Here is a 20,873-nt window from a genome sequence, read left to right on the forward strand (position 1 = left end):
CAGGAGGGCAGACCTGTGTCTGTGGCTTGCAGCATCCATTTTGTGCTGCCCAGGTCGAGTAAGTGGGTACCGGGTATACCGGTGACCCACATATGTCTCTCTAGAAGGGTGGAAGCATATTTCCCTCACCAGTTACTGGTGTGGAGGTATGATTCCAATGTGTTTGACACCAAACATGACATGTTTCTCAGCATCCGTTTTAAAGTTAGCATTCACCGCGAGGTTATAATGCACTTAAACATATATGTCTGGCTGCATCACAGACAACCCTGGACAATGTTCTCCGAAGGCTGCAGAGGGCCTCTGCTCATGCAGGTGCACCCTCTCACATAAAACCTAGGGAACACTGTTACTAAAGCTGGATACGGAGGTCTAATGAAACGTATGGCGTGATGGAATTTATCATGGCTCCTGAAATATAAAATACGAGGATTACTGCTTATATTGCTGGTGCTCGAATAGATTGGACTATACTCTTGGTGAAGCTTGTACCAAGAGTTATTCAAAGTGACACGCTTATACTCTGACAACTATAGTGCTGATTACATTGGAAAATTGCCTTGAGGAAGCCCGCAAAGGGCACAACGCGCGTCGGCTGTTAAGCACTTCGTTTTAAAAGAAATAAAAAACACATTTTTCTACACAACCCTTGGATTGAAAAGGAGTGTCTGTGCAAGGATACGAATTGAAGAAAAGTGCTGATTGCACAATGATAAAAGTGACTTTATGTGCTCTGCGCTGGCGTATCTGTTCTTTGTTGATGTGACACTCTGCAACATTGTTGGTGGGCAGATGGTCCTTTTCTAATGCTTGAGGTGGATAAGTATTTAACACCAAGGTTGCACTCAATATTTGAATTTCATACATAGGTTAATATTTTTTTTTAAAGGAAGGAGACGTGTTTTGATGTGCAGATCTGGTATAGCAAATTCGCCCTCTTGTGATGTTTACGCATAAAACCAGCACCCTGCCTTCAGGATTGATAAGGCCTGCTATAGGGGTGACTGATAGGTATTTAAGTGTACTGATTTAGAAAGATATAGTGAAACTATAGCTCAGTAAGTGGTGAAAGCACTATCTTACACAGTCTGCAGTAGCAGGTCTGTCGTGTCAATTTGGATGGCCTCTTATGGGTGGCATAATACATGCTGCAGCCCATGGGAGGCCTCTGGGGTACCTGTGCCCTGCGTATATGGTGTACCATATACTAGGGACTGTTAAGGGTACCGCGGAATCCAATCTGGAGTGTACCTAAAGTACGTGCGTTGCAATTTAAGGGAGACAGCAGATAGACTGGGGTCCTGGATAGCAGGATCCCAGTCAGACAAAGCCAAAAATCGGGTGACAAAAACAAAAAGTGGGGGTAACCATAAGAAGCAGATACTACTTTCCTACAGATGTCAATTATACATTTGGTGTGGGTGGAATCATGGCTGAGCCCTTATGGTGCCATCTAGTACCGCAGGAGAGCTATTGCTGCATAAGAAGTTTCCAGATTCACCCTGGTGCCTAGAGGATATGCATGAGGTAAGAAATCTACAGGAAGAAAAATCCATAGGCATCACAAAGATTGTGTGAATGTTCTCATAACAGCCGCTGTGGGCATTGCTAAACCGCAGAGTCTCAAGATCACATAAACATGGCAGCAGGTTAAGTCTGACCTTATAATCTGATCTTCAAAGTAGAGGTAGCTGAACGCAGGGGCATTGGTTTCAAGACTTCTAGTATCCTAATCCTACATCACCACAGAAATGCAAGGACATGCACATGTTCACTCCAAATCCCCGTTGATAATATTTCAACTTACGGAACCTCACACAAGCAGCCCTGAGTTCCCGATATGTACATTGCTGGCACTTGCTAATCATATACCACTGTAACTTCAGAATGCGCAGGCTGGACAGCGATGAACTCAGTTATCCTGTAGAAAAGATCATGTTAAAGCTGCAATAGGAATATTTACTCACATTGAAAATAAGCGAGAGTTCCACCATTATCACAGGTTCAGCAGGTTTGGTCGGAGGCCGGACTGTCACCGTGAGCACTTTGGAACTCACAGCCAAAGAATTTCTACGGCGAGAAGAAAACAGATATTACAGATGTGGCAAATCAACACAACAGGCACGTGCAGGAGTGAGAAAGAGTGGGAGACAGAACAGAGCTCGAGGTAAGAAGGATGTAGAGACACACAGAGTCTGCGTGCCTCCAGATTTAGGTGTTTGGGGTTTAGTGTAGAGACACTAAAGGCAAGCATTAATGTTTACCCGTTTCCAAATATTTATCTAGAACACATAAAAACCCTACAACATCACACTGACACATATCACCAGTAGGAATGACTGCTGGTGAGTTATACACTCCCAGTCACTACGGAAAGCAGCAGAAAGCAATAGAAACTCTCCAGATCACTAAGTGAAGACCTTTCAGCTCTGATTCGCACACATGCAGCTTCGAGCCATGATCAGGATCCCAGTCACCATGCAGAGATGCTCAGGTGATTTCTTCCACTGTTCCTTTATTTTAAAGCAGTCATATTGTTAAGTTATTCCTCTACTCCTCCAGCCCTCCACATCTCTTGCATTAGCTGTATTTCAGATACCCAAGACAGAGAGGTCTTTACTCAAAAGTGCATTCTTAAATTTCGGGATAACAGCTCACTATACAAATCTCACTAGAGGACTAGCCGAGTTCAAGCATCATCTTTTCATACAACCAGGCGGAGTGAGGTCCATATTAAAACCACTGCACGCCGTGCACCTGTTAATGTCAGGTGATAGGCAAATCAACGACACTACAGTTCAATTGCCAGGTCCTGAAAAAATAATTACTATTCAGCATCGGTAGTTAGCAGTTCAAATGTACATTTATACAAATAGGGAAAAGTGGACGCCATGTCAACGACACAACTACTCAATGTAAAAAGCCTGTTTTTAAAACTTTATCTGCAAGCATCTATCGAGTGTACAGAATTTCAGAAATTTCACTTTTTGTATCAAAAGTCCATAACAAGACTAGCTAAGCCAAACTCTAGTAATTCTTAAAAGTCTATCTGGAAATATTATACCGTGGTACTCCTTAAAACGATAAGTGTTCAGAAGGTATTCCTGTGTGATGTAGGAGTAAAATAACTTCTGCACAATGCCACAATGCAAGTCGTGGTGCTACTTGTGTGGCGTCTAGATTGGCACACAAAAGAGCCGAGCACAACACCTCAAAGTACTCACCTAAGTGAAATAGGGATAGATCACTTTGTGATTCTGTACATAAGAGTAGCTAACCGTGGTGTTATGAAATTCTTGCTGTGTCTGTGCCCAGGCACTCAAAAGAAAGGAAGGCAGAAGGCTCTCTATGCGGTACCGTGCATTAACACTCAAATTAATCCTATGAGCATGTACTGTTGAATATGTAGATAGGAGTATCTCCTTTTACAAGTTTATTTATGTACACACAAGCACACAAACATACATTCTCCTGTAGATATAGAGCTGTAGGCACCTGCTTCAGAGACAGATTGTACAAGTACTCATAAGGTGCTTCAACGCCTCGTCAGGGGTAGTAAGAGCTATATCAATACAACACCATATAGAGAGATATAAAATAATGTCCCTGTATAGCCTCGAGGACAAGCAAGCACTTGTGTAAAACTTTAAGTGGCAACTCCCTTTATGGTGATTAGTGCAAAAGCCAGTATCACTTCCCTTTATGATGTTATGTATGAGAGAGCGCAAACTGATTTAAATGTATGAGTACATCACACTTACCTGTAGTAAGCACAAATCATGAGGAGAAATGCCATGAGTGCTAATAGTATCTGCAATTATATTCTGAATGTATAGCTAATGTAGAGATTTAAGTAGAAGTGGAACTAATACAGAAATGTGTAACATTATATGATTTTATCAGATGTGATTATTTTTGAATCCATGTCGTGAAGCTGCTAAAACATAAGATGGTATGTGGTTAAAAGCAGAACGTGGTAGGCCTCAGAGCCAGAGCTGGAGGGAAAGGGAAGGTGGTTCTTTTCACGACACAGATTGCATTAAGGTTTTTGGTCATTGCATTTAATAGACCATGATTTATAGAAATGTTTACTTAATAATAGAATAAGAGTATTAACATGCTTTAATTAAATGAAGAAGTTGAATGCTATAATCATAATGAGAAATATTGTAGGCCTGAAATGTTTTAGCATTGATTTACACGTACATGTCTGGGCTGAGAAATGTTGCAAGCCTATTTCTTTTAGAAGTATATGAGAGTTGGGTTCTTGGCTACAGATATCTGTCTGCAACAGGAAAGGGGGGATCCAATTATAAATGAATGAATAGAGGTCTGTTCAGTGGACGGCCCAGACATGGAGGAGGGTTTTGGAATGTTTAAGGGGTATCAGCGGGCCGGAGAAGAGCCTGAGAAGCAAGGTCAACTCTAACGCATGAGGCCCAAGACAAAGCATCATGGAAAAAGCCAGAAGTTGCACCACGTGAGGGGCGTTCCGCAAGGGGCGTCTCAAATGTTGTTGACTGTTTTGTATTAGGGACAGTACCCCTGGGTGGAGTTAGAGTAGAGACCTGAGGACCCTTTAGAGAGCGGATGGGTAGGCAGTGAGGGGTCATGACTGGAGAACTTTAGGTTTTCACCAAGAGACTTAGAGTGAGTGACTTCCCTTGGGGGTCATTCACTGCTGACACCTTTGTTAGGTTGGGATTTGGTTAAGTAGGGATACCATCTAGAACAGGGTAGGGACGCCTAACCTGTGTTTGTTTTCCTCCAACCTAAATGAAGGAGAGATATGCGTCTATGCTGATAGCTTTATTATTCTTAGAACTTGTGTTAGTGATTTCTGTTGCTCGTCTGAGGGCTTTCCGAGAGCACATGTATGTAATTGGACCTGTGTATCTCGTGAATCTCATTCTGAGATGCCTGTATTTGCAGCTCATTATATCTTTACAATAAACTTTGGAAAACTAGAAGTTGTCAGTGATCTTTGGGAGTAGAGTCCTTTCTTGGGTGAACTAACTTGGAAATAGGTGCACTTTCTTTCCTTACAGACAGGCAACAAAGGTTCAGTCGACCAGATCGAGGTTTGGATCAATAGAGATAAGGTATCGATCAAAATCTCGCCCTTTCATGTACAAGCACTATCCAAGGGAAAAATAAAAGCAGATTCGTATTATTAAAAAGTAAAAGCATTTATGTATGCACATATAGTGCCAACTCCCTTTGTTGCAGCATACACAAGTCTCATCTAGACAGAATTAGGGGGGTGCCTCACTTTGTAGTGGTGTGCACGACTAGTTGTTTTTAAACAAGTAGTATCAACTACCTGTAAACACTATGTTGAGCAACTAAAAGCAAACAGAACCATCAAAGCCCCAGTGCTAAACTAGTCAAGTGTACTCACTTGGGAGGAGGCAATATTAGCCCCAGCGTGCGATACAGGATGGCGCCAATGACAAAGAATGCAGACTCGTCCAACTCTACAGAGAAAGGGAGCAAACAGTAACAAAAAAACGAGATTATTTATAACAGAAATATCCGAAAACTGAAGAGATGTAGAGAAACGATAGACCTGATGAGGTAGGAATCCAGGATGCAAATGTGAAAGAGATAATGAATGGATAAATATATACAGACTAGACGTGTGAAGCCAAGAGAATGAGAGGGGGTAAGTAAGAGGATGAGTGGAAGAGGGTAGCACCTTCATACCTGTAGATGAGAGAGTGAGCACCTCCTTTGGAATGAAGAGTTTATCCTCCGAGTTGCGTGCCCAGTCATTCATTCCTCTCCGACCCTTCATTGGGAAGTTGATATCACTGGATACAGCTGACACCGGTTCTCTCTGAATGCTAATAACTGAGAAAAGGATTGTGAGGGACAGCAGATCAGAGAGACGATGTGGCGTGAAGGATTAGGTGAGTTCAGAACATCATTTTTAATGTCTTTAAACAAACTTAATATTCTACAACACAGGACAATACCCATATTTTATCATTCAAATGTTGTTTGCATTTTTCTACAGTGCATGAACGGTCCAGAGACATCAGAGTGTTTGAAGAAGAACATGATAACAACTCAAAGGACAATAACGATAAGCAAAAAGCATATTAATGCACGTCAAATGGATCAAACAGGAGTTACCGAGAAGTGCAAATACAATTACTTCGTTTGTACATCAGAAATATATCAAAAGAGGAAACAAACGAACCTGTACAAAAAATATATGCAAATCCCTGATAAAAGACAGCTGGTTCCGGGTGAAATAGAACAAAATATTTTTAAAGGCAAGAAACAATCCAGTATGTTAGGGAAAAAAGAATGAGGAAGCAGAAAGGCAAACTAGAGGGAAAAAAGTAGGGTTGATTGAGCGGCAGTTACTTCATCTCTACTTCATCTCTCCTCGGCAGGAGATATGGGAGGGCATAGTTTAAGAGTTCCAGACTTAACGTGGACATCCAGGGAATGACTAAGTCAGAGTTTGCTTTGTTGAAGACACAAGACTCAAGCACAAGATGCATCTATCCTCTCTATAGAAGTGTGTTTTCTTGATCCTTGTAATTAGACCTCAATTTAGGCCTAGTCCCCAAGTGTTTCAAGATGAATGCTTTCCCGTGCACATTTCAGTGTTCATTATTTCTCCAGTACACAGTCAAACATTGACGAAGTTCTTGCTGTGCTCAATGAAATCTTTCTAGTATGTTCCCAATAATGTAGCTTTCCTTTAGGACCGACCGCTAGCTCACCGTGTCCTGTTCATTCACAATAACTTGCTGTTGTTCATGTAACTAGTTTGTCCTACCATCTTCGGATGACATTAGCATAGAGTGGGGAAAATCAATATTTATGTAGTGGGATAGTGCTTAGGTGCTGAGGGAATAGGACGTTTAATAAAACTGTGTCCTGATTTGTTGAGAGTGTGACACTTTTGATCAACCCACGATGATTTTATAGTTGTAGTGACTTAATATGTGAAAATACTTTATATAAACCGTCTATTTTGGGGGTGAGACAGAAGACTTTCCTGAAGACTTAAATGTTGTTAGGGTTGCTGTGAATTTCTCTACTGATTGCACTGCCCACTTAGGACTTGGAATATTTCTGATTTCACAAAACACTGCAATATTATATTTGCTAAGAGTGTTCATGGCAATGACTTTAGGCATTTGCACGAGTACATTCTGTACTGCGTCTTTTGAATTTTTGTAATGAATCCATTACATTTATTTAGCTGATCCATAACTCCGCTTTTGAGTGTGCTCTTACTTAATTATTTGTATTTTTAATGTGTTGGGGGTGCCTTACCTCGTGGCCACATGGCCACATGAAATTCAGGTTTAAACACAGTCTCTGATTCATCAACCCATGGGCTGATACAGTATTTAGTGGCAGCCCTGACCCAGAAGGCAGATTTTCGCAACCTACGAAGAAGAAGGACGAAAGAAAACGCACAGCAGAGGAGACTGCAGAAAATAACTGACTTGGCCCCTGCCCTACAAGCCCCTCTGCTGTTTCTAGAGATCCTGCAACAAAAATTGCTTTGTCCTGCAGCCAGCGATCCCATAGAACCCCTGGGAGTACTGACTGCTTTCAACAAAGACCGGATCTCCTGTAAACAGTAGCTCTGTTCAAAAGGATTTTCAAAGAAAGACTCCGATCCTACTGAGGACAAAGCAACCCATTGCCTGGAAGCACCACTGTACCCGATGCCTACGGCCTGAGTCTGAGTGGCCCACTGGTCCCAGCGAGCTCCCCCAGCGCTCCAGAATCCGAGTCCACTGTGGGTTGACCCTCCAGAACTCCCCGACGTCGCCTGCATCCTATGCATGGAGACCCCCTCCCAACCGCGAGTGACCCGAAAGGTGAAATCTGACCTCAAAAGGCACCACTGCATCCAGCTGCTCTGGAGAAGAGGACCTGAGGTTAACCTACGTCTGTGAGCCCTCCAGCTTACCTGCCCAGCTGTTGGTTCCTCACGGACGACTTCCTGGACAGAGCCTGCAGCCAAAATCCAAAGCAGCAACTCCCATTGAAAACAATAGGGCACCTGACGCCAAATTAGCACTCTGTACCTGCCCGACCCTGTGCCGCTGTGAGTGCACCTTGTTTGCAAACCTGGATCCCCCTTTGCCCTGAGCTTAACCTATGAGCTTTTCTCCCACATCCAAGTGGCATGCCCATGAGCAGCCACCAACCGGAGGCCCCCTATCCACCGTTAGACAACATTGGCCCTCAGCACTCTGCATCAGGCCACCCTAGTGGCGCTGAGGGTGCTCATTGAGTTCACGCTTGACCCCGGGGAACCCTAGTTCGAACCCTAGAAACCCAACTCCCACAACCAAAACTTACCTGTAAACCGATAGTTCATTTCCTCCCATAGGATTGCATTGACTGCTTTTCAGTGAAAAATGTTCTAAGTATGGAGCTTAAATTGTATGAGAACTTAAGAAACTACAGGTTTACAAAAATTGACTTACTTATCTTTTATCTAAGAAACGTCCCAGTGTGATATCTAAACATATCGCACTGAGTAGTTTCTTGAAGAGTAACTTAAGAGGTAATAACAAAGTAATTGCAAAGTAACTAAACAGTAATTTGACCTACCTGTAACTACATTCATCCACATTTATCTGTAATATATGAGAAAAGTATTGTTGTACTTACCTGCACCAAGTCTGGTTTGGTTCTCAAAATAAAATACAAAACAATTGGTCAGAGTTCAGTCTTTGAATGTGTGAAATAATTTCTTGCCTGAGTATGTACAATAAATGTTTACCACTACCCTCTGATAAAGCCTTACTGATCGCCCACACTACAACAATTAGAGAGTAAGATATTATCTACTTTAACCTTTGTAAGCCTTTGGGGTTCTACTGGGCTCTGTGCACACTAAACTTTACTTTGGTATAGTATAAACAGAGCCAGCATCCATTCCAAAAGTTGAAAAGTCTGTTTTACAATGTGTGCTTCATTCCTCATATTTGCTCACCTTGCTATGATTTTGAGATTAATACTTCCTTTGAGTATAGCCTAATGCTTGTGTTATTTCCTTACTATGCGTCCAGCAAAACCTTTTAAGTTTCCATCCCCTGATTTGGTCAGCACTCCTTGCTGGAACATTTGACTAGTAGTAGCCTAAGAGTGGGCAGAATGTTCGCCTGATTCTAGCGCTATCAAAAGTACCTTTTATACAGTAAATAAGCCTTTTTTACCTTACATCCTCAAATTGCATGCTAGCTTTAAAGTCATTGTTTATTATCTTAAAATCTGGTATAAAAACTGTTATTTAATTCAGATTGATACCTCTCCTTTTTCCTTCAAATGCTCCTCTCCTCTTAATGCCTTCTCGATCAGCACAACCTTCTCTAAGTCACATGAATGTTTTACTTAACACTTATTAATTTATTTCTGCAAAAAGCCCACAACTCCGTTATCCTTTGAAAATTATACCCCTGCAACCTATTAATACCTTTATGTCCTCTAGCTCATCTCTTGATGCCAACCATCCTGGAGTAAATATATAGAATGGTTTGCCTAAGCACACAAGACCAGTCCCAATAACCAGGGCCACTGGAATTGTGTGAGTGTTTGGCCGCAGTGCTTTTCACTTAGATTTGCCGCTTCTGCCACATAATTCATCATCTGCCGTATAATCTGAAGATTTTAACAAAAAAAGTTTGTTTTAAGAGCAAGAGGTTCAAATGTAACAAAAAATGCGACAACACGTGTTGCTGCAAAGTGGAAGGCTCTTTGCAAAGCTGGACTGGGCACCTTTTGTTTTGCATATTGTTATGTTTAGATGTAAACTAGTACTAATTGGGTACAACCAATGCAAATAGAGTGCAACCAAGTTTAAAAATAATGAAATAATGCTATTAAATGTGTGCTGGATTATGCCACACAATTTGGCCTTTCTTGCTGCATAATTTACTCAACCCTGCGGCATAATTTGGCCCTTTCCTTCCACATAATTCCAGTGGAAGTGCCAATAACCAACAACATCAATAACATTGGACTAACTACTAACCCTGGGTTCTATAGAAGCATGCTGCTTGGTGTAAAGCATTTCAAAGCCTCTCCAGGGTGAGTACGCCCTATCCAAGTAGAATTACGATTGTAAGGTGTCCATGGCTGTGTCCGGTTGAACGCAGGGACAGGCCCTGCACCCAACTATAGGCTGGTGTGCACAGCTGACTTTGTGTAACAATATAAAGGGTGTCATTTTAAGTAAGGCAAACATACTGGCTTTGTCAAAAAGTAAAAAAAAACTATAATCAAATATATATTTCATAAATTCACATATTTCAATGATGAATAAAAGTGATTGTCATGAAATATTTTGAATAAAGTAGTTAAAAAAAACTTAACATGTCTCAGTCTTTCTTTAACATTTTTAAGGTCACTATGGTCAACCACAGAAGCAACCAATAGAGGACTATGCGCTCCGGCTGAAGAGCTGAAAGCTCCTCCACTGAGTGCTTTTAAAAAATATGGTAAACTTGTAGTAAGTTCCCATTAGGGCCCACTGTGATTCTCCCTTATTTTAGCCTAACTGCACGTTGTAGGCCACTTTGCTTTGCACAGCTACAAGTAACATTTTTTATTTTGTGGCATGATATTCTTTCAGAAATACAATGCACGTGTTTTTTTATCATTCAGTTCTTCTTGGGATTCAGTCTGAACATTTTGTACAAGGTCGAACAACATGGTGCCCTGTTTTTCTGGGGCACAGTTGCTGTTTTACAGCATGGTATTTCTTATCATATAAACTGAGACTTGCCCTTTAGAAAACAGAGAGGAAGATTCTAGCAGAGGGGAAAGACCTTGGAACAGGCGCACCAGGCTTGCACAACCTGAGATGCAGACCACCTAAATACAGATGCCAGGTTTGGGGTCTGGTTCCAATCCCAGAGATCATTGAAGCATCACCTTGCTCACTAAGGGAGGGTAGGCTTAGGCAGATATTTTATTCACAATGATAGGGAATTTCATTGTACACAGTTTTCTAGTAATGCTGAATACTTTGCTCAATTGTATATGTTTTCTAATCGCAGTGCAGTTGCACAAGCAGAATAGTTTTAATAAATATTGTAAACTTTCCTCGTGCCTTTCTTTTGTTTATTGTGGACATGCATGAGTGAGAAAAATAAAGGTGATGATCTGTTTCCAGGGTTCACTTGGGGACTAGAGTGTTGTGGTCTAGATTACCAATTTACATGTTACCCTGGTAAGGTTAGGAGGGCAGGTAAGGCACTGTGAGATAGTCGGATTTGGGCCCATATGTACTGGTATGGGATCGTAACTCAGTCCCTACATTCTGACGTCCTGCAATCCCAGGCACAGTTCTGTTTCCAAACAGAATCCCTGCAACAAGCTCTCCTTGGTACATATATTTAATGACCGAGGAGACTTAATGTTTTCATTTTAATGTTGCTGGTGGCTGCTGCACTCGCTGCAGCTCCCCACAACATAAGGAAATATGTTTGGTGGTGCCCCTACCTCTTCAAGGAGTGCTACCAGCAAGGAAATATGTACTTGAAAAAAACCCTGGGGCATTATGGGGTGCTCCTTGCTAGGAGCTGTGAATAATTATTGAGTGCCACTTGCCACTCATTTAGTATACCTTTTGATTCACCGAGGGTCATGGGGAGAGTAGCCCTTCCAGCACCCTTACTGGATGCTGCTGAGAGCTGGCGTTTCTATTAACTTTTTTTTCTAATATTGGGAAGGGAGCCATGCGGCCATCCTCCCTGAACCAAAACTGGCCCTGCAGACCCCATCCTCGGCACCACAATTCAGTTAAAGAAGAGGGGGCATGCACCTGCCACTCCAAGCCAATACTAGCCCCGGGGACCTTATCCCTCTGGGCCTAAGGTGGGTGCCCAGGTCCTGCATGCTCTTGCGGGCAAGGAATCAATGTCCCTGCTGTGGGCTCCCTGAGGCACAACAGTTGAGCTGGACCTAAAGGATGGGGTTACCAGAACATCAGGGAATCGGGGGGATGGGGTCTGTATGCCCCCCTCTCTTATTAAATGGATTGCACAACCTTCCCCCATGGCCCTGGCCCACACCGTTTATTTTTCAAAGAGCACAGGAGCCTGCACTTTAACAAAATATATTTTACAGTGGATTTGCGGATCCACCGTGAATTAAAGGTAAAATAAATTTTAAAAAATAGCTTTTGGCCCCAGCCACCCAACAGGCCTACCCTGTACTCCTATATGTACAGTCACCCAGTCCTAAAATGGCTGCCACTACATCCTTGTTGATGTGGTGGCAGCCAATCAGTTTTTGAGCCTTCATTTCTGAAAAACTAATGAACAGATTTACACTAATTACCAAATGCTAAAAAAGCACACTTTGTGGATGAATATCTTACTTTCTGTCAAATTTGGTGTAGTTCTGTTCAGCAGTTTTTGCGGGATCACTATTCAATTTTCGTATGGAAAAAATCATGGGAAACACATGTTTTGGGACCCCCTTTTTCTTGGTCCCAGCTTGACAGATCATCCCAAAACTTTCCAGGAAGAAGCTGATAGGGATGGGACTTTTTTTTTTTGGGAAAGGTTCATGAGGATTCAGCAAACTGCATCAAAATGATAAGAAACCAAAAATGCTTTTCCTATGGAAACCAGACCTAACTAGAACTTTCCAGTGGCAAACGCTTCTGGGTAATATTCATATATTTGTGTGTGTGTGTGTGTGTGTGTGTGTGTGTGGGTGTGTGTATGTGTGTGTATATATCTATATATATCTATGTCTATATATAGATATATATATGTTCACAAAACAAAAACAAAGGTTACAGGGATGGTATTGTTAGGTTTAGATTTTACACTTTCAAAGCCATAGAAATTCAGCAGTTATAGCTATACTTATCTCAAGAAACGATAATCTGCGCCCTAAGGTAACTACAACTTGGGCCCGCCATGCTAAACTTTCTCATAACTAAGTTTATTACAACTGTTGCAGTGATATTATCAATAATGTCATGACTGATGTAACATTTAAGGTAACTACAAGTGCATGGTGAGGGCCCAAGTTATAGTTCCCTTAGGGCATGAGTTATAGTGTCTTGAGATAAGTATAACTATGACGGCAGAATTTCAATGGTTTTGTGTGTAAAATCTGAACCTAACTATAACATCCCTGTAACCATTGGTTTTTCTTTTGTGAATTTTTTAGGTTTTTTACATTCTGTTTCATAATTATAACGTTCCTATAACCTTTGGCTTTTTTCAGTGAGTTTCTATGCTTTTTTAATTGTATTTCCAACTATAACGTCCCTGTAACATTTGTTTTTTTTAAATACATTTCTAGAGGTTTTTAAAATGTAAAGTAAAATGTTATTACCATGTGTTAATCCAACGAACACTGCACACGGCCCTGCATAGATGGGGGTGGGGGGGCTTGGCCTGCGGCTAGGTCCTGCAGCCAACCCCCTGAATGCAGCCAAGACAACACAACCTGGCCTGCAGCCCGGCCCTGCGGCCAATCCTCCTCATGCAGTCAACTCCAGGCCACTCAAGGCCGAAGGTTCAGTGTGGCAAGAGTTTGGCCACAGGGGATGTCTGCAGCCAGGCGCAGTGGCCAACCACCGACAGGCAGCACCCCTCCCCGGGCCAATTTCAGCCCTGGGGAACCCATCCATTGGTGCCCTCTCATAACTTGCGGCCTTCCTCCCTGGGCTGATTGCGGCCCGAGGATCTCAACCCCTGGGGCATCGACAATGTTCTTGTTGGGGCTGCGGGGAAGCCTCAAGACCCTGCAGCACCAGCCAGCTCATTGCCTCCAGCGGGAGCTGGCACTGCCACCACCGCCAGAAGCACCTAAAAATTCTGCACTCATGGCGGGAGCAATATTCAAGCAGTTTGCCAGCCCTCATCACTGAGGGCAAGGAAAGAGATCAGAAGTCTGCTTCCAGCCGGCAGGAGCATTTTTAAAGCTCTCGCCAGCTGGGAGAGGACTTCGTGTTTGCTCTTGCTTGGCGTGGGTATGAAATTGCTCCCGAAAAGCAAGAACTAACACAGATTTCCCTGCCCGCGCAAGTGTGGTCAGGAAATCAGCTATATCCCGGGGGTGGGCACCCGGGACATAGCTGGAGCCGACCCTGCGGGATGAGGTCCCCAGAGCCATTAATGGCTCCAGGAGGGATGTTTGCATGCCCCCCTCAATTTCTCTGCACGGCCAGGTCTCAGGGGATGGGGACTCTGGGATCAAAATCACCCTGGGGAAACAGGGTCCGAGCGTCCCCGCCTTCCCATTACTAATTTGGCTGGGTCCTGGCATATGGCGTCACCTGGCCTGAAAACGGCTTTCAATCTTTGGTCGGACTCTGGGAGATGGGTTCTGAGGCTGAAATCAGCCTGGGAGAGGGGCCTGCGCACTTCCCATTGTATTCAGGGATGGGGTCCCTGGGGTCAAAATAGGCTCTGGAGAGAGGCCCCATGCCCCCCTACCCATGAATTTTAAAAGATGGGCCCAGGACTGAAATTGGCTTGGGGAGCTATTTCTATTCGTGTCTGGACCCTGTGGGATGGGGTCCCCGGGGCTGAAATCTGCCTGGATTGGGGCGGCCACATGCATGACTCCTGCCTCCCCCCCCCAAATCTATATGTTTTCACTCCTCCCTAACCTCCCTCTGGGGCCTGGCCCATTGGAGGGGGGGTTTAAATAAAGAAGCTTGTGTTTTAAAAAAAAAAAACTCAGATTTGCATATCCTCAGCGAATTTGGGGTAAAAAATATTTCTTTTTTTGAAACGTTTTAGCCTTGGCGGGGTCCCTGTGGGACATTAAAACCAAGCCTAGGGGAATCTGGGTATTCCTACACTGCCCCATTATAAATTGTTTACCTTTTTTTTCTTGGAACTCGTCCGAGTCCTGGTTGAAGTATTGGCAGGCAATCAGATCTTACCATGAGATCTGTTGGATCTGCAGGGGATTCGCCTCCTTAGATATACATAAATCTTTTTTCTTTAATAACTTCAAAACTACTGAACAGATTTACACCAAATTACAAAAAGGACTCTTTCTGGATCAAGGGCTAGCTTTCTGACAAGTTTCGATTAATTCCGTCCAGCCGTTCAGGCTCCAGTCGTAGCTAAAATCCCATGGGGAATAGCATGTGGTAACACATTTTAGTACCCCCCCTTTTTCTCAGCTCCCACTTGATGAATCACTCTGAAACTTTCTAAACAGCAGCTGAAGTGAGTTGCAAACCAGTTTGGAAAATTCTGTGAAGATTCATTAAACGGCGCCAAAGTTATTTGCAAAACAAAAAACACTTTTCCTATGTAAACTAGGTTCTAACAACTGCCTACTGGTGACGAACAGTAGGATATTCATTCATATTTTCATACATTTTCTCCTTCATTCACTCTCTCTCTACCTCTCCCTCTCTTTCAATTAAGATTCAGTTCTATTGAAAAGCAATGTTTTCATTTGTCAGTAACTCTGAAACTGTTTGATGAATCTGCACAAAACATAACACTCAAATGGCATAAATCTTCCCAAGCTTTTGACATGTCAAGTATGGTACAGATCCCACCAGGGTGGAAAAGTAAAATGGAGTAAAAAAATTTGCTTTTTCAAAGTTAACTCCCATACGACGCTTTATCTCCAATATAGCAAAGACCTTTAAACTCAGCATGGAAACAAAACTTTACCCGAAAGTGTGTTAACCAGTATATTAACCCCTTGCGTGCGCGCGTCGACCAATGGCCATTGCGAGCACTAACTCGATAGTGCTGCGTGCGTCCGTTGGCCGACGCGGCCCTGCCCACCTAATAGAACTCATGCACCGGAGTTAATTTTGGGAAATTTGTGTTACGAACATGTGTTGGAGGGCCTTCAAATGGTTAATGTGAGATCATTTTTTATACCTTCACAGTAAATATCTCTATACGTCAAGGTTCCTGTTTCTCAAACCATCTAAGGATCTAGGTAATCTAATTGGCAGGGAGCAAATCTATCTGGCTGAGAGTAACTTACATTTTGTGTCGCAGCAGTCAAAAAAAAGATCTCAGGCGTCAAAGCATCTTGAAAACACTTGATACAAAATATTGTATGGGCCTGGGAGCAATCCCTCAACTAAAGCAGGATGTCGAAATGGCAGTAGGGAGGGTTCCTGAGAGGAAAATGCTGTCATTAAACGGAAAGACCACCCCTGGTTGAGCACACTTGTATGTGGAGCTTCCGGCATATGGAGGATGCACAGATGCCAGCATTTGACAACAGGAAGGTGGGAGATTTGAAAATAGTCAGGGGAAAGCATGCTCCTATTGCATCTATTGAAGAGAAGGCAATGTAGGCGAGAGACAATTAAAATTAAGCAATTTTGGGCTTCAGAAATCATGAGTCTCCCCCTGAACAGGCTCTGTTGGCATGCACAAGAGGAGTGCAATAAAGACCCATAATGCACTGGGAGAGACTACGCCTTTCAGCATTGAAGCTTGGCTGGTGAGCGTGGGACAGACCCAGTCAGAATTCTTACCTTCTAGAACATGGATCCTGACGAGACACCAGCAAAACTGTCAGCGACTGCTACTTACACATTTATTTGTGTAAATTCATTTTATATTTTGTTTGCGGTGAGTTCCTTTGTAAAAGACGACGACCCCGCTCAGGGGGTCACTTCAGGGCGCAGTGCAGAATGGGCGGCTCCCCCAACACCAGTCTCTCTCCTACAGCACTTAACCAATGACTACCTTTCTTCCATTTCCAAACTCCCCTTTATACCCTACAGCGCCAAGCTACCCCCGTTCCTATAGCTGGCACCCATCACGAGCTCAGGAACAACCCCAGGCTCCAGCACGCCCATAACCATCCAGCTTTTTATCCCTATGGCTATCACCAGCTCGGGGATCCCTCCAGGCCCTAAATCACTGCCCGTGAGTGCTACAGCAATTTCTAGAGAACAATGGTCCTTAGTAAACAATTATGATCAGAAAAAGAATCAATATAGACCTTGTTGGGTGCTATATAAATCTTCAGTGCCCAGCCGGACAAAGAATTTTAATGTATTACTATAAGGCGGGGAACATCCTTCACAACGCAACCGCTACAACGCGGTTGTGTTACGACGCAGCTTTAACAACGAAAGTCGTTACAATGACTTTCGCTGGAGGGTGCTCTAGGATAGGGGATAGTTTAATTTACTATCCAACACCTTCCCTACTATCCACGGGGACTGGTGTTGGAATAGTAAATTAAACTATTCACTATCAGCGCCCCCCAACGCAAGTCGTTGTAACGACTTGCGTTGTTAAAACTGCGTGGTAAAGGGATGCGTTGTAACGGTACGCGTTGTAATGGTACGCGTCGTACCGTCATACATCCCTATAAGGCAAGCTTAACCAAATAGTGACCACAATTATTAGGCTCAATGGATCAAAGTGGTACTATTTTTGAAATGTCGACGACGTTTCGATCCCATGCTCCTTAATTAGAGGGATCATCATCAGGACTAGTGTTAAACAATTGCCTGGTGTAAAGTAATTATGCCTGTTGGGATACAAATAGGGGAACAAAGTACGGTGACCTGTCAAAATCACTGGAAATAATAAAAAAAAGAAAAGTTTTCAGCATGTCAGCGACTGTATTCCACAAGTGCAGATAACAAGTGACTCAGTGACTTCAGACGAGCATCAAGAAAAAGGGAAAAAAACGACATCAGGTGACTCAGTGACTGCAGTCACCATCACTTTTGACAAATCGTCCATTGTGTTCCTTGATTTGTCCATTTTTCATTCAGAAGGTGAACTGCTCACACGACTTTATAGGAAACCAACCAAGCGCAATACACTTTTGAGTTACTCAAGCAATCACCCTAGGGCCCTAAGGGATTCATTGCCCTATTCTCAATTTTTGAGAATAAGGCGTAACTGCTCGTGTAAGAAAGATTACTTTAAAGAGGCAGGTACTCTCTCAGCAAAACTTAAAGAACGAGGTTACCCGAAACGACATCAGGTGACTCAGTGACTGCAGTCACCATCACTTTTGACAAATCGTCCATTGTGTTCCTTGATTTGTCCATTTTTCATTCAGAAGGTGAACTGCTCACACGACTTTATAGGAAACCAACCGAGCGCAATACACTTTTGAGTTACTCAAGCAATCACCCTAGGGCCCTAAGGGATTCATTGCCCTAATCTCAATTTTTGAGAATTAGGCGTAACTGCTCGTGTAAGAAAGATTACTTTAAAGAGGCAGGTACTCTCTCAGCAAAACTTAAAGAACGAGGTTACCCGAAAGGGATAGTCAGAAATGCGTCCAAACGGGCATGGTATTGTCCTCGCGATGTCCTTTTGACTCCCAAAACTAAAAATGAGCATGAAAAATATTCAAATTCTTTGTCCGGCTGGGCACTGAAGATTTATATAGCACCCAACAAGGTCTATATTGATTCTTTTTCTGATCATAATTGTTTACTAAGGACCATTGTTCTCTAGAAATTACTTTTTGGGTTCCCTTGTCTGTTAATTAAATACGTGAGTGCTACAGCAGCCTGAAGGCCTGACATAACGAGCACCTCAAGAACCCCAGCTATGGCGAGAAGAGCTTGCCCTGTAAGTATGTCATATATATTAGTCTGACCATAATTGCTTCAACTTTTCTTGAAATGTAACCTTGAGTAAATTTGCAACTTGTGTATATGTTACTCTAACCGCTTTTATCTGTAGTAGACATATGTACTTACTACCATTCTTATGTGGGTTTAGAGTTTATATGTTTCGTATCTTTTATGTGATTAATTTACTCTGAATACCTTATGTAATGTGGCTGGTTTTATTGTAAAGCGCTCTGACACCTTCGGGTAAAGTTTGTGCTATTTAAAAATGCATAAATAAATAAAGAAGCTCCCCCATATTTGTTACAGGATTTGTGGATCCAAATTTGGGTTCCACAGCACAACCAAGTATGTCAAAGAGTGAGCACTGGGGGCACTGGGGCCAGAAGGCCATGGTACAGCAGGGGTTGGGTAGGTTATCCATCAAGGATTGTGTGCAAGGTTTTGGGCAGTGAATGTTGATTGCTCAGATGGTTAGGTGTGGGTCCTAGCAATATGGCGGACCATGTAGCCAACTCTCACTCTACACAGCTAAAGGTAGCTTTGGTATTTCATCAAAAAAAAATACAAATTCCCCCCAAAAAAAAAACTTTAAGGGTAAGTTGTTTTTGTTGTTGTTTTGCTTTGCTTTGCTCATTACACTATATTATGTGTTTATTTAAAAAACTGAAATTGAAATAGAAACTACAGATCAGGAGCAGTTATGGCTATGAAGAAATCCTAAAATAAAAAACCTTCAAATTCACTGTTGACAACCTCATACAAGTGACAAATTACATCACAAATGACATCAAAGGCATCAGTGGTGACGATACATATCACCTAAGAATTGACATCATAGAAGATAAGACATTGGGTACAGTATCATTTATTTGTTTGGATAAGGGTTAGTATTTAACACGTTAGGTTGTAGATTCCTGTTAATTATTGGAATAAATATAGTGAAGTCGAAGAAGAGTAATGGTTGTCATGGCAGGGTAATGAATTGCAGTTTTTGTAGCTAACCATAACTGGACAATTTCAGAGGTTATTTATATTTTATTTTGTGATCATATATTAGAAACCATAACTACCATGTAACAAAGTGTTTTTCTAGGTGAAGTATATGATGATAAGCTATTTCCACCTTCTATGGGTGATTACCTACGCTGCGTCTCATGGTGATACAGGCTTGGAGCCATGATCTGATCTAATCTGTGGAGTTCAATCACAAGCAATTCACAAATTTTAGCAAATCGGAAGGGACTGAGACACTTTGTGGAATAATGCATTGCTTCTGAAAGACTCTACGGTCGGACTCAGGGGGCACACAGAGACTTGAGGTATTTGTATTTCTCCTACCCGCCTGCTCACTTTTAAACTACCTCCTCTGTCCAAAATGGCTGGAGCCATAAACCTGTAACAATAAACCCCCCCACCCCCACGGTACCTCTGTCCACGAGGCTTCTCAATTTAACTCCCCCACACAGAGATAAGCATTCCTCCCAGATAGCTGGAGCATTGCTGGCTCGGATAGAAAGTGAAACTCCTCCCCCTAGGCTTAAAGTAATAGCAGCAGACAGAGGACTAATATCTCCACCTCCCCTGCATGCATGAAGGAGAGGGGATACTGCTCTTCTATGCTAGCTAAGCAACAGCAACAAACAGAGGACTAAGGTCTCTATCCCACCTATTTGGCGGACATGTTTGACTATTCTCTCTCATGGGCGGACATCCTGGATTAGTCATTTTCTTCTTTATCTGAACACTCGCCAAGAATTAATCACTCTAGACTAATCACAACTACTGAGTACTTGGCTCAGTTAGGTATCTACACCCTCTTGTGAAAGAATGCCTGCCTATTATTGTATTATTATTCTCTTAACTATACTCTGAACATATGTAATGCACAGAATGCCACCTCATATATGCAAGAATGTCTGCTTATTATTGCAGTACACTCCTAGCTTTACTCTAAACATTTGTAATGCACAGATTGCTACACCATATCTGAAAGAATGTTTGCCTAGTTTTGAAGTATTGTACCTATACCTGTATGTTGAACACTTGTAATGCGCAGATTGCGACCTCATATACCTTTTACCGCAGTATTATTCTTCTACCTGTATTTCGAACATTTGTAATGCAATGCTACTTCATTTACCTTGGTTGCTAACTAATGTCATTTCTGCTCTCTATGATTTTGGATTCTTGATGGTGGCACTACCCCATATATATATCTGGTTGATCACCAGTGACACTGTTGTACTCTATAACCTATTGTAACCTATTGTATGTATATGTTTCTCTGCACACTCTTACATTTGGGATA

The 20,873-nt window shown here is 42.5% G+C and overlaps 1 protein-coding gene across 1 annotated transcript in view; it reads right to left on the minus strand.

Moving 5' to 3' along the window:
- Positions 1–20,873, minus strand: part of ADGRB2 (adhesion G protein-coupled receptor B2) — a 1,067,283-nt gene that overhangs the window by 297,927 nt on the left and 748,483 nt on the right. The window contains exons 11-13 of the mRNA XM_078680649.1: positions 5,707–5,853; positions 5,402–5,477; positions 1,968–2,070 (exon numbers count right to left, since the gene is read on the minus strand). Coding sequence (XP_078536775.1) covers positions 1,968–2,070; positions 5,402–5,477; positions 5,707–5,853 — 326 coding nt within the window. The remainder of the gene's footprint in view (positions 1–1,967; positions 2,071–5,401; positions 5,478–5,706; positions 5,854–20,873) is intronic.

Source organism: Lissotriton helveticus, chromosome 3_1 (assembly GCF_964261635.1).
Source record: "Lissotriton helveticus chromosome 3_1, aLisHel1.1, whole genome shotgun sequence".
Taxonomy (NCBI): Eukaryota; Metazoa; Chordata; class Amphibia; order Caudata; family Salamandridae; genus Lissotriton; species Lissotriton helveticus.